The sequence below is a fragment of the Furipterus horrens genome, unplaced genomic scaffold, assembly GCF_987537825.1.
Source record: "Furipterus horrens unplaced genomic scaffold, mFurHor1.1.pri manual_scaffold_4, whole genome shotgun sequence".
NCBI lineage: Eukaryota > Metazoa > Chordata > Mammalia > Chiroptera > Furipteridae > Furipterus > Furipterus horrens.
The window spans coordinates 135,948,224-135,964,359 of NW_028327174.1; the positions used below are offsets into that span (position 1 = coordinate 135,948,224).

The 16,136-nt window shown below is 38.4% G+C and overlaps 1 protein-coding gene across 3 annotated transcripts in view; it reads left to right on the forward strand.

The window, feature by feature from the left end:
* Positions 1–16,136, forward strand: part of MLLT3 (MLLT3 super elongation complex subunit) — a 290,952-nt gene that overhangs the window by 157,744 nt on the left and 117,072 nt on the right. For all 3 annotated transcript variants that reach the window (XM_090274063.1, XM_090274065.1, XM_090274064.1), the window contains exons 3-4: positions 5,719–5,801; positions 15,583–15,726. In XM_090274063.1, coding sequence (XP_090130189.1) covers positions 5,719–5,801; positions 15,583–15,726 — 227 coding nt within the window. The remainder of the gene's footprint in view (positions 1–5,718; positions 5,802–15,582; positions 15,727–16,136) is intronic.

The window sequence follows — 16,136 nt, forward strand, 5'->3', positions numbered from 1 at the left end:
TATGGCTATATAGTGTTAGTTTCAAAATGACATTTAAGATCTTCTGGCCCAATTTTTTAACTCGGTTTTCTGAAAGTTGGTACTATCAGAATTAGAAACAGTTAGCATTGAGTACTCAGCTTTCAAGAGAAGATTCATCTGTGGCAACACTTTCTATCACCTGCACCAATTTTTTAAAGTTTATGATGATTATAAACAGTTTGGAGAAGAATTTGATGGGCTACTATCAACTCATGGCTGCTTCTGGCAAGCAAGCAGCTTCTTTAGCAATGGTAAATTAGTGAAGGGTGGCATGAATCTTGAAAAAATTCAACTCAACGAACATTTGTTGAGTACCTATTATTTGACTCAATGTTAGTGCCCAGAGTTACAGACATGAATATGATGGGGCTGCTGACCTCAAGGGGCTCTGCCTAGTGGAGAAGTCTTAAGGGTAAATGAATGTTATCCACCAGCCTGATAAGTACAACAGAGAAGCTTGGAAGAGGAACAAGGGAGATATTCTGAAAGAGTTAACATCTGGGCTGGATTTTGACAGGAATAAGTGTTTTCAGTGATTTCTACTGAATTAATTTTCATTGGTTAAAGACAGAATATTAATCTTCCCATTTTATTGTCACCTAAAAAAAAAAATTGATGACTTTCAAAGATGAATATCCTTTCCATAACTTCTGAAAGTACTCGGTCTTTTATTACATAACTCTTAGGGATTATCTATTTCCTAACCAACTGAGAGGAAGAATTAAGTGAAGGGTTTAAGATGCTTCGGTTTTTATAAAGGTAACACTGGTTAGTGATCATAGAAAAGGGATTCTCAAGTAACAATAATCATGCCTCAGATAAACTTTGTTGTCTGTGATACTATCACTATGCAAAGCTTGAAAAGAAATTCTTTTTTTTTTTTTTTCAGATTTAATGTGTTTTATTGATTAAAATATTACATTTGTGCCCCTTTCCCTTCCCTCTGCTCCCCTCCACCCGGTGGCCCCCTCCCTCCAGTTGTCCCCCCCTTTTAGATTATGTCCATTAGTTGTGCTTACAGTTCCTCCCAACCTCTCTCCGTCTATTCCATTCCCTCCTACCATGATCCCCAATTCCTATATCATCTCCCTCCCTCTCCCCACTCCCCCTCCCTGTTGGCCTCCCCCCACTATGTTTCCCTTACCCACAGTTCCTTTTCCATTCTCGTTGCCTGTTTCGTTTGCCTTTGTTTCATCTCCCTAGCTTCTGTTTTTTAAACCAGTCCCTTTAACTTCTCATATAACAGTGGTTTGGATCTAATGAACTCTTTCAGTTTTATTTTGTCCTGGAAACACTTTCTCTGTCCTTCTATTCTGAATGACAATTTCGCTGGATAGAGTATTCGTGGTTGTAGGTTTTGGATTTTCATTACTTTGAATATTTCTTGCCAGTCCCTTCTTGTCTGTAGGGTTTCCCTTGAGAAGTCAGCTGATAGTCTAATTGGGACCCCTTTGTACATAATTCTTTTCTTCTCTCTTGCTGCTTTTAAGATTCTCTCTTTATCTTTAATTTTTGACATTTTGATTATAATGTGTCTTGGAGTGGTTCTCCCTGGGTCCAGTCTCTTGGGAACTCTCCTTGCTTCCTGGATCTGCAAGTCTATTCCCTTCCCCAAGTCTGGGAAGTTCTCCTTTATTATATTTTCACTCAATTTTTCAAGTTCTAGTTCATCTTCCTCATTCTCTGGCAAACCAATGATTCTTATGTTGGGCCTTTTATAGCTGTCCCAGAGGTTTCTGATCCTCTCATTGTTGCTTGCCATTTCCTCTCGCTGCATAGGTTGACTGCTTGTTCCTTCTCCATATTCCGGTTTGTTGAAATGGACTCTGGATTCCTCACCATCTGTCTCGTATGTGGTTTTGTTCCTTTCGTTATGAAAGTTTTTCGCTTCTTTCATATCTTTTTCCTGCTCTTTTGTGAATTCTGTAAGCCACCTGATAACAATGGCCCAGAACTGAGCCTCTGACAGGTTTCTTATCTGTTCATCTGTCAGGTTCTCTATCTGCTGCCTGGTGAGTTGTGTTACCGGGATCTCTATAGTTGCCTGCCTCATTTTGACAGATGCGTTTTGTTTTCCTGGGCCGGCTGTCGGGGGCAGGGGGCAGTGCCTGCGTACGTGTCACAAATCAGCGACCGCCGGCGCCTGCCTGTCCGCGACCTATTTCGCAGCTCTGTGGTGCTTTCTGTGGGGGCGGGGGTCCAAGATGGATTCACACAGTTATTCAGCTAGGAGACCGGGATCTGTCCTCCCGCCCCCCTGGGCCTCACTGTTCAAGGCGATGCTGCGGCTGCTCCCCAGCGCCCGGAGTCGCGCAAGCCAGGGGCTTGATTGGAGTCGCGCACGCCAGGGGCTTGATTACCTCCAGGATTTTTCGCCGCCCGGCCCCGCCGCTCCGCAAACAGCTTTGCCTTCTTTAACTCTTACCTGCCCAAATGGCACCGCTGGTTTATAACTTCATATGTTGGACTTCCGTGTAGCTTTATTTTCTGGAATTTCTAGTTATCCTTTGTTTTAAAGTAGTTGTATTCCACTATAGTTGTAGAGGGAGACCTAGCGTGTCCGTCTAAGCCTCCATCTTGGCCGGAAGTCCTATCGAAAAGAAATTCTTAATGAAGAAGTGTTGTTGAGTGACAGGAGGAGATCCCAAACATGGTTCTACTATTTTAAAAATAATTGCTTTATGTCTGATGTACTATCCATACTGGCTAAAATATTTCTTAGTCTTAACTCTTGGTGTTTTTGTTGTTGTTGTTGTTCTGTTTTGTTTTGTTTTTTAAGAACTGGGTTAGAAATTCATATTAATGATTCTGGTTGTAAGATACTTGAATAAATAAACAAGCAAACTACTTCTCCTAATTTGACTTCCTTCAGATTAAAACCATAAGTTTGTTTTTGTATTGCCACTGATTTTCTAGCATGTTTATTATGTATAAAATATTGTTTGCTTCTAATTAAGAACTTTGTGTTCAACATTGTTCTTTGTTATTTATGAAAGTGTTCCTTTTAAAAATAATTGAGGTATTTATTGGTAAACAGTTTCTTATAAAACCATACATCTATGGAAAATTAATTCATAACAGATCATTTCCTTTAGAGGGTGGAAAAAAACCTAAGACTTTCAGTTATAAAATATGCTCACTAACAGTGGTTTCCTATAATAGGAGCAATTTACATGCAGAATAGAGACAATGAATTATACAGAAAGGAACAGCTATAACTTCTCTGGCATGTACAGAAACCCACAGAATAAACTTCCTTCAAAGGACATTGGCATGATTAATCCTAAACAACCTGGACACTGAGACTGCTGTTCTAAAAAGGGGCTCTGCAGCCTAAAAATGTTGTGGGTATAATACTAGCCTTCTAGCTGGGGAGGGTGAGGATGTTCAGTACATTCAGTAGCATTACTGCCCCCCCTCCCCAGCCCCCAAGGTTCAGGGTATTTGAATATTCATGACAGGTTGGCTGGTGGTCAGTGGATGAAGGACTGAAGTCACTCTTGAGTTCTTTTGCTTTTTTCATATTTTATTAGAGAAGCTTGTAAGGTCAGGTGAGAGCCCTCATTCCTGATTAACTTCTGATGTCAGTTCGAGGAAATGGTTCTAAAGTGGACTAAAGGAGATGGTCAAATGTCAAAATCCTGTCTTCAGCATACCCTGTTGTAATATTTGTACTTGTGGAAAGTCTAAACAATTTTCATGGACATTATCGTGGTTGCCTGCAATAAAAATAGCTCACACTTATATTTTCCCACATATATACATAGTTTTAATGCATTTTGACAGCCATGCTCAGAGATACATAGGTAGTGTCCTTTCTTTTTAAAGTGAAAGGAAATAAAATACCATATGATCTCCTATAAGCTGAAACTAATGAACAAAACAAACAAATGAGCAGAACAGAACCAGGGATATGGAAATAAGGAACAAACTGACAGCGATCTGAGGGGAGGGGGAAGTAGGGTAACGAGGGAAAGAAGGGGAAGGGCATTGTCAGTAAGCAAGTATAAATGACCCATGGGCATGGACAAAAAAGTGGGGATTAACTGTGGGAGCGGGGTTGGGAGGGCGGGGCAGGGGAGAGCAATGAGGGGAAAAATGGGACAACTGTAATTGAAAAACAATAAAATTAGGAAAAAAAATTAAAGGAAATAGAAGTTGTCTAGAGAATTTTTAGTCTAGGGCTGTGGACTTGAGTCTTCTACTACAAATCCAGTGCTTTCTACTTGCTGCCTCCTTACTACTTTTATCTGAAAAGGTTACATAATAATTGGGTATTTTACAGATTAGGTTTCCTGCCTCACTTCAGTCGCTTCTTGAAGACTTTGTGTTCCAGGGTCTGTGCTTGTCTTTTACATATATCATCCTGTTTAATCCTTACACTGTTCCGAGGAGGAACCCAAGGTTCAGAGAATCTGAGTAACTTTACAGAGGTTAGCCTGAGGTGGATCCTGGATTACCACCCAGGTTTGCCTGGGCCCTTGACTCTCTTTATTTATGTATCTGAGGTAAATGTTTTGGTCTTTGATGAATAAAAGGAAATTACAGATGAGATTCCTGAATATATAGTAATAAAGAACTCCGCTGAGTGTCAAACCAGTGATTCAGACAGTTAATGTTTGGGGAGGGCAAAGGAAAAGAGATGATAGTACTTTGTGGTCTGGCAAGGCCTTGCGAAGAAATTGGGATTTGAACTAGCAGAGGATACTAAGAATAGCATCAAGGTGTGTTGGAAGGAATAACAGGAGGACAAGGTGGAGTTGGGAAATGCTGGGCATATTTGAGAATTGATGCATCTGAATGAAGCACTTGAGGCGTTTGGTGGGTGACTGAAGGACGAAGGCTGAAAAGGTAGGCTGGAGTCCTGTTGCAGGGGACGTGTGTGGCCTTGATGTGCAGCATTACATTTTACTTCTTTGTGGTGCTGCCACATGCAGTCTTAACCAGAATAATTCTAATTGGCTTGTGACTGATTTTTGATTTAATGGAAACTTTAGTGAGATGAAATTATATTTAGTTTCTTAGGATGTCTCTCATTTCCCAAGAGCTTACCTAAATAGTCTTCCTTCACAAGAAATACAAAAGCCTTATTGTTTCTTATATTCTTATGACGTGAATAGAGTTTAAGTGTTTGTATGTATACCAATATTTCAATAAACATTCTTTTTGGGGGGAAGTGGAGGATAGTGACTTAATGGGCATCAATGACATTGGGAGACTGTGGATTTGGGATTTTCTAAGGAAGGAGGGTAGTCCTGCCACTTTTTGGCATAAAAGTCATGCTATCTCAGAGAAGTGATACTGCATCAAAGTTATTTACATCAAAGACTAGACATAGAGAGTACTTTCCCTAGGAAACTTTCACACTTTGGGTCACAAGGAGCTATTCTCACTTTCCCTAAAGCTTTAGGGCAGGGTGATAACAACTGAAGTCAAGTCATTAATGATCATGGTTGACTTTGATGACCTTCCCCCCATCAAGATTTAAATAAGTAACATACATTATTTTCTTTATGTAGGGAAATTATTATAGATTCTGGAGAAAAAAATAAAGGAAAGACCAGATGCTGACAGGGGCTTGGCAAAGGGTTGTGAAAATTGAGCATAATCTAGATGGTAGAATGGGATTTTTTTTTAAGGAAAGAAAACTGTCTCTTTATTTTTCTCATCCCAGTTATTTTCTCTTTAATGTTGCAGTGTGCAAAGATCCACCTTACAAAGTAGAAGAATCTGGGTATGCTGGTTTCATTTTGCCAATTGAAGTTTATTTTAAGAACAAGGTATGTAATCTTTACCCATTAATCTTTCAGTAGAAGATCCTCCATTGAAATGATATTTAAAATAATTTTGATTCATAAGCACTTCTATCACTAGATTTTAAAATAAAAGTTAAATTTGCCTTCTAGGAATTTTGGCTATTGTTCCCCTTAATTATAAAGTAAGTGGCCAGAAAAAGATGATTTCAATTATATAAAGTTAGATTATATGAAATTATTAAATGTTCTTCTTAAGAGAAGAATGATTACTATTTGAAAAAGAAGATTAACATGTGTTTGTAAAATAGGAAAGAGAAATCATGGTTTTTCAGTAAAACTCTTTTTCTCATTTTTGTATTTCTAGAACTTTTTAGACTTGCAAAGAATAATCTCTCATCTTTTGTTTCTATACACACGCATGACATACATATACAATTATATCAAGTTGAGATATTATGGATTCTACTGGATTTAAAAGTGTTCAACAATACAAATGTGGCAAAACACACAGACTATAAAATATTGGACAAATTGCTCAACCTCTGTGGGCCTCACTTTTCTTATTCATAAAATGGGATAGAATAAGAGTATCTACCTCATAAGGTGGCCAGGAAGATTAGACACTGAAGGTGAGTGTTCAGAATAATGCTTCATGTATAAGTAAGCACTTAATAAATGCTGTGTTATATTTAATCACAATGTTCCTTCCATTTATTCCAAAGTAATTAGTTTCTAAAACTTGCCCAAAAGTGAGATAATTCATACATACCTCCTTTTTTTTGAAAGGAGCTGAACTAATTGAATGTCATGTTAACCAAGGCAGTGCTCTATGAAGTGTGATCCTTGTGCCAGCAACATCAGCATAAAGAACAGGTTAGAAATGATAGTCTTAGGCTCTATCCCAGATCTCCTGAATCAGAATCTCTGGGACCAGGGTCTGGGAATCTGCAAATTTGTTGGCCTTCTAGGTGACTCTCAGTCACAGGGAAGTATGAGAACCACTGATAAGTCATTCTTTAGTGCTCAGTACCTCCCATTGCAACAGTGTCCCTCTGGCTTTTTCAATGTGTTGAAGGCTCAGCAAAATCTCTTTATGATTAAGAGATAATTCACTTTTAATTATGCTATATAAAACTATCCTGAAGAATAAGAATATATGGATGACAGAGATAGATTTTTTTTTCATATTTTTTGTTTCTTTTTGAGCCCATCTTATCATGTACTACATTCCTGGTACACCAACCTGTCTATAAACTTGCTACCCATACCTGTATTAATAGTTTTTTTTTTTTTTTAATTTGTATTTTGGGAGCATGTTTGGCAGTAACCTATTTCTGTATAGTTAAATATTTGAATGCTTTATCCTTTGCAGTCTTCTTTGCTGTTTAAATATGTTGCTTCATTTAGCATGTTTACAAGAGCTTTCGAGATGTAAGTAATATTCCTAGTTTAAAGGGAAGGAAATTGAGTCATTGAAAGCTTGCATGGCTTAAGGCCATTTTTTTTTTTTTTGAGTGTCATTTTGTTCATCCTTAGAATTTACTAAATTCTGTCTTAAAGAATGATCATCCTTTGTAATAACAATTGATGGAAAAATTATTGTTTGAAGTTTTCATGGAAGGTGAGAGAAAGCAGCAAAAAGATCTCCACATGATGGTGGAGGAGCCCTCCCACTGCATATTAAGGTTGTCATCCTGCCCTTGGTCGCATCTCTTTCCTTATGCTTTCCCTGCTTCCAGATAAGCTTGTTTTGAGTTCTGCTTATTTATTTGAGAGGTCAGAGTCAAGAGGGTAGTGGAGTGTCAGTGCTTCTTTTGAGTTTGTGTATATTCACTCTGTCTTATGTTGTATTTGTGTTCAACAATTCCAGCCCATCTGTGAGAATCATGTGTATTTCAGAAACTCTAAACCAAAAGGCACATTAAAACATAATTGACTACAGCACTTAAGGTTTGAAAGGATCCCATTCTTCTCTCTTTTCTTCCTGTCTTCAGAGAAAGTACCTGAGTAAATATCAAGGATTGAAATAGAATGAGGGGGGTAATTTGATGTTTCTAAAAACAGATTTTCACCTGTAGAAAATATATTAGCTTTATTTATAAGAAATACATGCTTTCTAGTTTGAACTTCAAGAAGGATCTTTTCTAATGACATAGATAGACATAATATTGACATCTACGCTCTGCTCTCTAAGAAATGTATTCATTTGGCTAGAATACAAGTTTATGGGTACATTTTCTTTGCTCAAAAAAGTCTTTAAAAGAAAATTGCACTCAGGATTTATAGAAAGATAACACTTTCTGCAGTTTCTACCCTTAGTTTTATTGAAAAGCGATTTTTAAAAAACTACTCTAGACTACAAAGTGGTGTTATTATTTCATTCTTTTTCTTCTGGTAATTAACGATATTCATCAATATATTTGTATGTCTACAAGGATTATGCAGATATATATTCCTAGTAAAAGTGTATGGAGTAAAACTTAGAAGTTTTAGTCTCTTGACTCCATTTAATCAATGTTAACTATTTGGTATAGCTTCTTCACTTGCTTCTCATGCATTTCCATAAATAAAATGTATGCCAGTGTAGATAGAGATTGGCAGGCAAAGAATATATGATACTTTAATATTTTTCCGTGACTTGGTTTTAATTCACTTAGCAATATGCCTTTTCAAGTCAGTGTTTTTAAATATCTGAGTGGTATTTCATGGTAATAATATACTCACATGCAATTCATTTCTACATTTTTGCTATGATAAACAATGCTACCACAAATATTTTATTTATTTATTTATACACATATTTGAATAATTATGTAAAAGAGAATTACCGGGTCAGGGTATCACATGCATTTAGTATGTTGATAGATAGTGCCAAAATGTCTTTCCAAAAGGTTTTACCAATTTATATTACAAATTACAAGGTAGAAAACAACATTTCTTTTTTAAAAAAATTAATTCTAAGGTTGTATGGACTGTCCTACAATTTAAAGGAAAGCAGGTAAGTAAAAAATGTTCGTAATTCAATGTGATAATTGAATGAATAAAGTAATGCTATAAGAGGACTGTCTAATTCTGATTCGATTTACAGAGTTAGGAAGACTTTTCAGAGGACTGCATGCTTTAGCTTAGTCTTGATTAGTGAATTTGCATTAAGTGGGCCTGGGAGGGAGGTACTTTGGGATGGAAGACATATTAGGTATGGGGAACACTATATGTGAAAGGCAAAATGAATGAGATAGTGTGCATTAATGGAGAACTGCAAGTGCTTCAAAATTAGAAAAAGATAAGACAGAGTAAGAGAACAAAGGATATGCAGGAAAGGTATTAAAGACCATGATGGTTATTCCAAGAAAATGGGTTTTTATCCTGGAGAAATTGATAAGAAAGAAATCCGACTTTCTGCGACAGCATGGATAGAACTGGAGACTATTGTGCTAAGAGAAATAAGCCAGTTGGCAAAAGACAAATACCATATGATCTCACTTATATCTGGAATCTAATGAACAAAATAAACTGATGAGAAGAATAGAACCAGAGACATGGAAACATGGAACAGACTGACAGCTGTAGGAGAGGAGGAGGGAGGGAGGAATGGTGGAAGGAAGGGGAAGGGACTAGGCAAAGAACATGTATGAATGACTCACGGACATGGACAACAGAGAGGGGTGGGCTGGGTGGAGAGGGGCAAAAGGGAAAAAAGTTGGGACAACTATAATAGAATAAACAATAAAAAATAATGATGAGCCACTAAAGGCTTTTTTATCAATGAAAAAAATGTAATTTGATTTTTATGTTAGAAAGATCACTCTTTTGTCATTGTGGGAGGTAGAATGGGGTAAATTCCAAAACAGGGAGGGAATGGTGAAGATCTAAACTAAGGCAATGGTTATGCAACTGGAGAAAAGGGGATGGATTTCAGCATTCCTGAGGAGGAATACTAAAGAGAACTTGAAGACAATTTCACTGTAGTAAGTGAGGGAGAAGGAAGAATAGGGGATGATTTTTTTGTGTATTTTAAGCCTGGCAAGTAATTAGGATATTTATTTGCTAAGTATAGAGTATAGATAGGAGAAAGAAGAAAGGACAGATGAAGATAACTTCAGTTTAAGATAATGCACGGATTTGATGTTGCTGCAGGTCCACCTATCAGAAATGTGAATAGACTGGAACACAAGCATATGGCAGTGAAGTGAGAGTTGGAAGATATATATATATATATACACACACACACATATAGTCATGTAGGTGGAACTGGCTCCCTGTGAATGAGCGTTATCTTCCTGGGGAGCTTTGCCGAAAGTTAAAGGACATTTATGAGTCAATGAAGTAAGAAGGCAAACTTGAAGAAGGCTGAGAAGGAATGCTAGTAAGTGTGAGCTAGTAGATAAGAAAGAATGGTATATTGAAGAGGGGAGCAGGTTTTCTGCAGCTTGGTAGTAGCAGTGAAGAGGTAGTGAACAAATGAGTGCAAACTATGATTTGGGGGCATTTGGATGAGGAGGTGGAAACATTGAATTTGTAGTACATTCTGACAGTTTCAGGCACTTAGACTTTTGAGTCAAAAGAACTGGGTAGAAATCACTTTGTTTCATCACATGTTATTAATATAACAAATTCTTTCATAGATAAACATTGCTTTATTTGACTATATAAAATGTTAATGTATTTAAAAAAAACACAAACACCTGATACATTGCTGGTGAGATTTTAAAATGGTGCAGCCACTCTGGAAAACAGTAAGGCAGTTCCTAAAAGATGTTAAACATAAACTTACCATATAATAGAGTAACCCAGAAATTCCACATTTAACTGTATCTTCAGAACAAATGAAAATACACATTCACATTATAAACTTATACACAAATGTTCATTACAGCATTATTCATCACAGTAGTAAAAAAAGTGGAAATGACCTACATCTCTATCCACCAATAAATAGATTTAAAAACTGGTATTACATACAATGGATTATTTAGCAATAAAAGGAACTAAGTACTGACACAGTATAACATGGATGAACCCTGAACACATCATGCTAAGTAAAAGAAGCCAGTCACAAAGTGTCTTAATTTCTTAATCTGCAAAACAACTCACCACTGACCCAAATGAAGTAAATGTTAAAGTCCATAATAGTTGGTTATTATTATCTTCACTCTTCATTTCCCCATGGATGCTTAATAATTAGTGTGCAGAGAGGTTTAAATGTTTAGCCTACTCAAGTAATGGTTCGGGAGTAGAACTTCAGACTTCCAGTCAAGATGGAGGCGTAGGCTAACATGGCTCACCTCCTCATACAACCACATCAAAACTACAACTAAACTATAGAACAGACATCACTAAGAACTGTCAGAAATCGAGTTGAATAGAAGTCAACAACTATGGAACTAAACAAACCACATCCATCTAAGTAGGAGATGTGGAGATGCAGAGAGGCGGAATGGGCTGGTCCTACGCCCATGAGTCAGGGATAAAAATTCAGGAGGAATATCTTGGGAGCAAGGAGTCCCTGCCCCACACCAAGCCTCCAAGCTCAGGGTTCCAGTGCCAGGAAGATAAGCCCCCATTATTTGTGGCTGTAAAAACCATCAGGGTTGAAATTGATGGAAGGCACTACTAGAATCCCCAGCAGTTCCTCTTGGAGGAGCCATACATGGACTTACTCAGATTCACTACCTCTGAGCTCCAGCACTAGGGTGGCAGCTTAAAAGCCACAGTGACACACAGGGAGGAACTGAAGTGTCTGGCATCAGGGGAAGAGCTGGGGGACAGCTTTCTCCCAGACAGAAACGCAGGCAGAGGCCTGTAGTCAGGGGTCATATAGGACTCCATCAACCTGGCTAACACTGTTAGCTCTGCCCTGAGAATTCCCTGAAGCTATGTCCCACCCAACTTCCAGCCCACCAAAGCTGTTAATCCACATGAATGACTCAGCTATGCTCAGGCTTCACAACTTCCTAAATTCTCTCAAACAAGCAACAGCCAGCCTCAGCAAGTCCCCAGCCCTTGTACCTCTGGATAAATGGCCCCAGGACCCACACTAGCAGCAGCCAGCTTTGGATCACAGTTTAGCCTTACCTGGGATACTTAAGCCTAGCACAAGTAGCAGCATTTGAAGATTGCTTTATTGCTCATGTATGGTGGCCCTGGGAGGAATGCAGATGGTGGCTGACCCAGGAAACCCCAGAGTCTGCACACCCTGTGGACAGCTATAGACCATTTAGGAGGACTACCTATTCAGCTGATCCTCCATGGAGTGCAAAGGTTAGTGGCCAGTGGTCTCAACCAGCCATTGCAACTGACTAGCCTGGGTAAATCCCTCCCATTTACCTGCCAACAGCAATCAAGGCTCAACTACAAGAGGAGGGTTACTCATCCTCCACAGAGGACACACCTGGAGCACCCTGATTGGGCGAAAGGGGAGGCTGTGTCACTGGACCCCACAGGACACCTACTACATTAGGCCATGCTACCAAGGCAGGGAGTCAGAGCAGATTTCCCTAATACATAGAAACAAACACAGGGAGGCTGCCAAAATGAAGAAATAAAGAAACATGGTGCAAATGAAAGAAGAGATCATAACTCCAGAAAAAGAACCAAACAAAATGGATATGAGCAATCTATCGGGTGCAGAGTTCAAACACTGGTTAGGAGGATTCTCAAGGAATTTAATGAGGACCTCAACCGCATAAAAAAGATACAGGCAGAAATGAAGCATACACTAGTGGAAATAAAGAACAATTTATAGGGAATCAACAGTAGAGTGGATCAGGTCAAGAATCAAATCGATGATATGGAACATAAGGAAGCAAAAAACAACCAGTCAGAACAAGAAGAAGAAAAAAGAATGCAAAGAAAAGAGGTTAGTGTAAGCAGCCTGTGGGACAACTTCAAACATATCAACATTCACATCTTAGGGGTGCCAGAAGGAGAAGAGAAAGAGCAAGATATTGGAATTCTATTTGAAAAAATAATGAAAGAAATTTCCCTAATTTGGTGAAGTAAATAGACATGCAAGTCCAGGAAGCACAGAGTCCCAAAGAAGATGGATGCAAAGAGGCCCACTCCAAGACACATTATAATTAAAATGCCAAAGGTTAAAAATAAAGAGAGAATCTTAAAAGCAGCAATAAAAAAGAAGTTAGTTCCCTACAGGACTGTCATAAGACTGTCAGCTGATTTCTCAAATGAAACTTTGCAGGCTAGAAGAGATTGGCAAGAAATATTCAAAATCGCCCTGGCTGCTGTGGCTCAGTGGATTGAGCGTCGGCCTGCGAGCCAAGTGTCGCTGGTTCGATTCCCAGTCAGGGCACATTACTAGGTTGCACATCAGGTCCCCAGCTGTGGGCGCAAGTGAGAGGCAACCACACAGTTAAAAAAAAAAAAAATTCAAAATCATGCAAAGCAGGGACCTACAGCCAAGAGTGCTCTATCCAGCAAAGCTATCATTTAGAATCAAGGGGTAGATAAAGAGCTTTCCTGACAAGAAAATACTAAAGGAATTCATCATCACCAAAGCATTAATATATAAAATGTTAAAGGGACTTATTTAAGAAAAAAAAAAAGAGAACTATGAACAATAAAATAGCAACAAACACATACCTATAAACAATTGAATCAAAAAAGCAGACTAAGCAAACAAGAAGAACAGAAGCAGAATCATGTATATAAAGAGCATTTTGATGGTTATCAAATGGGAGAGTGGTATGGGGTAATGGGTGAAGAGGTGAGGGGATTTAGAAGTACAAATAGGTAGTCACAGAATAGCCATGGAATATAAAGTACAGTATAGGAAATGGAGTAGCCGAAGAACTTATACACATGACCCATGGATATGAAGAAAGGTGTGGGGAGTGCCTAAGGGAGTGGGAGGTACTGGATAGGAGGGGCAAAGGGAGAAAAATTTGGAAAATAACAGCATAATCAATAAAATATGTTGGAAAAGAGAAAATAGAACTTTGGTATGAAATTTTAATTATTGTGTTCTCTTGGACGTGATGCTCTTTTGTCCTTCTAGTTTAGGAAAATGCCATTATTTTATTCATTTTACAGACATTTGTTGCATTTCTACTATGCACAGGTTGTTGAGGATACAATAATGATTCAACCATTGTTCCTACTTCCAAGAATCTTATGATCTAGCCAGGTAAAAGGAGATAGTTAGAAGACAGTTATTCTAAAATGTAGCAAGGCTAAGAGAGATGCACACAACAGAGAGAGGCAGTGGGGAGTTGGAACTGGAAGAATTGAGGCAGACAATGAAGTAGTAAAATAAAGCAAGAGTGGAAATCAGAGTTAACCGAACCAGGTAAATCCCAGGAACCAACAGTGATGTGTTGCTTGGTCATCAGATCAGTGAAAGGAATATGGTAAGATATGGAGCCACAAGCCAGATCAGGAAAACCCTTATTTGACATTCACATGAGGTTGAATATTTATCCTACTGTCAATTAGAAGCTGTTGAAATTGTAATCAAGTAGTGAAAATGGGTAGATTTTTTTTTTTAAATGGGTAGATTTTTGTTTCATATACTAGATAATTTTGAGGCCTAAATGAAGGAGAAATTGAAGATAATCTATCTTGACGTATGAAGACCTACTAGAGAAAGGAGTTTATAGTAGTTTGGACAGTGAGTAAGAATGATAGTGTCAACCCATGGTCATTGATGCTAATTCAATGCCAACAGGAATCCCCAATTTGGTGTGAAGTTAGGAAGGAAACTATTCAGTGAAAAACAACTCTACTCTCCTCCCTGCAGGGCTGCTTTGCACTGCACTGGTCTGCTCTACTCTACTTTGGTCTGCTCCTTTCTGTGCCAGTCTGCTCCTCTGCTCTGGTCTGTGCTAGTCTGCTCCACTGTGCTCTGGCAAGATATATTTGGTGTTTAGCTCACTCAGAAAAACACAGTCTTCTGTAGAAAGAGAAAATGTGTTCCCATAGCCGTAGGGGAGCTCGCTTAGTAGACAAAGATCCCTGCCCCTGGTCCCTGATTGGTCTGCCCTCATGCAAATGAGGACTCCAAATTCTTGCAGTTTGGTCCAAAAGGCACTTTCCTGATTGGGCAGAATGGAGCTGCTCTTACTGGTAGGTGAAGATGTTGATGGAGCTGTAGCTGCACAGCTCCGATTGAATGGGGAAAACCTCAGTCCTACTGGTTGAAATAGATTCCAAAAACATTTTTATAAGGGCTGACTCAGATGGCAAAAACACAGTGCAGGCAGGCAGTTCAGTGCAGAGGCAAACAGTTCAGTGCAGGCTTCTCTCTGAGGTGCAGTTTGTGTTCGAGGCTGCTGTATAGAAATGGCTGCTAGGCTGTTTTTATTTTATTTTTATTTTTATTTTTTTGAGCCCTGTTAACCACCAGGAGCCCTTCTTAGTAGGCATCTTCTTTCTCAGGGTCCACAACAGTGTGGGTTAGAGGGCTTGTTCAAGAAATATTTAGGAGAGAGAGTGGAGGTGTTGTTGATAGGTGTGGGGAGGCAGAGTGGGAATGGGAAGGAGCCACTTCAGGGTGTTGTAGGTTTCTAGTTGGGTGGCTGTGGTGGTGGTGTCATACCACTTGAAAGCTTGCAGAAAAGATGATGAGTTTATTCTTTTTTGGTTTCCCCCTAAAATAAAAAGCTAATTTATCAGATATTTCCATTTTGCTTTGTAAATAATTCTGTGGTACTTTTCCCCCAGTATTTCTTTGACATTATAGTTATTGGATGTCTGAGTCTTTTCTCTTCCTAACGAGGTGCAAACCTTTGCTTTCTAAGTTTCTATTTATGCCTAACTCTTTTCTTTCCTAATTTTTTTCAACCTCTAGGAAGAACCTAAGAAAGTCCGCTTTGATTATGACTTATTCCTGCATCTTGAAGGCCATCCACCAGTGAATCACCTCCGCTGTGAAAAGCTAACTTTCAACAACCCCACAGAGGAGTTTAGAAGAAAGTTGCTGAAGGCAGGAGGGGTGAGTGGCACTGTCTTGTGAAAAGCCTTCCAATGAGAAATTAGTTGCTGGTTGTTAAGAAGTATAATAATGTTTTGAGGGAAGTAAAAGAGATTAAGTACCGTAATAGCTTAGCTGTAGACTCATGGTTTGAGATAAAGCAATAAGCAAATGACATTTTAAATAGGTATGAATCTGAATTTGCACTGTTTAGAAAAGCTTTACAGTCTATGTACTTCAAATTTATTTAAACAAAAAGCCTAAGCCAATAAACTGTCCTCAATTATGAAAAGACCAATATCTGAACTTTGTTATGTGAATTTATAGGAACTTTTGGGTAAAATTGAAAATAACATTAAAAATTATATAAAAAGAGATTATTGTCCAAAAATTCATGATCAAAATTAATAGAAAAGGTATACTTATTCATA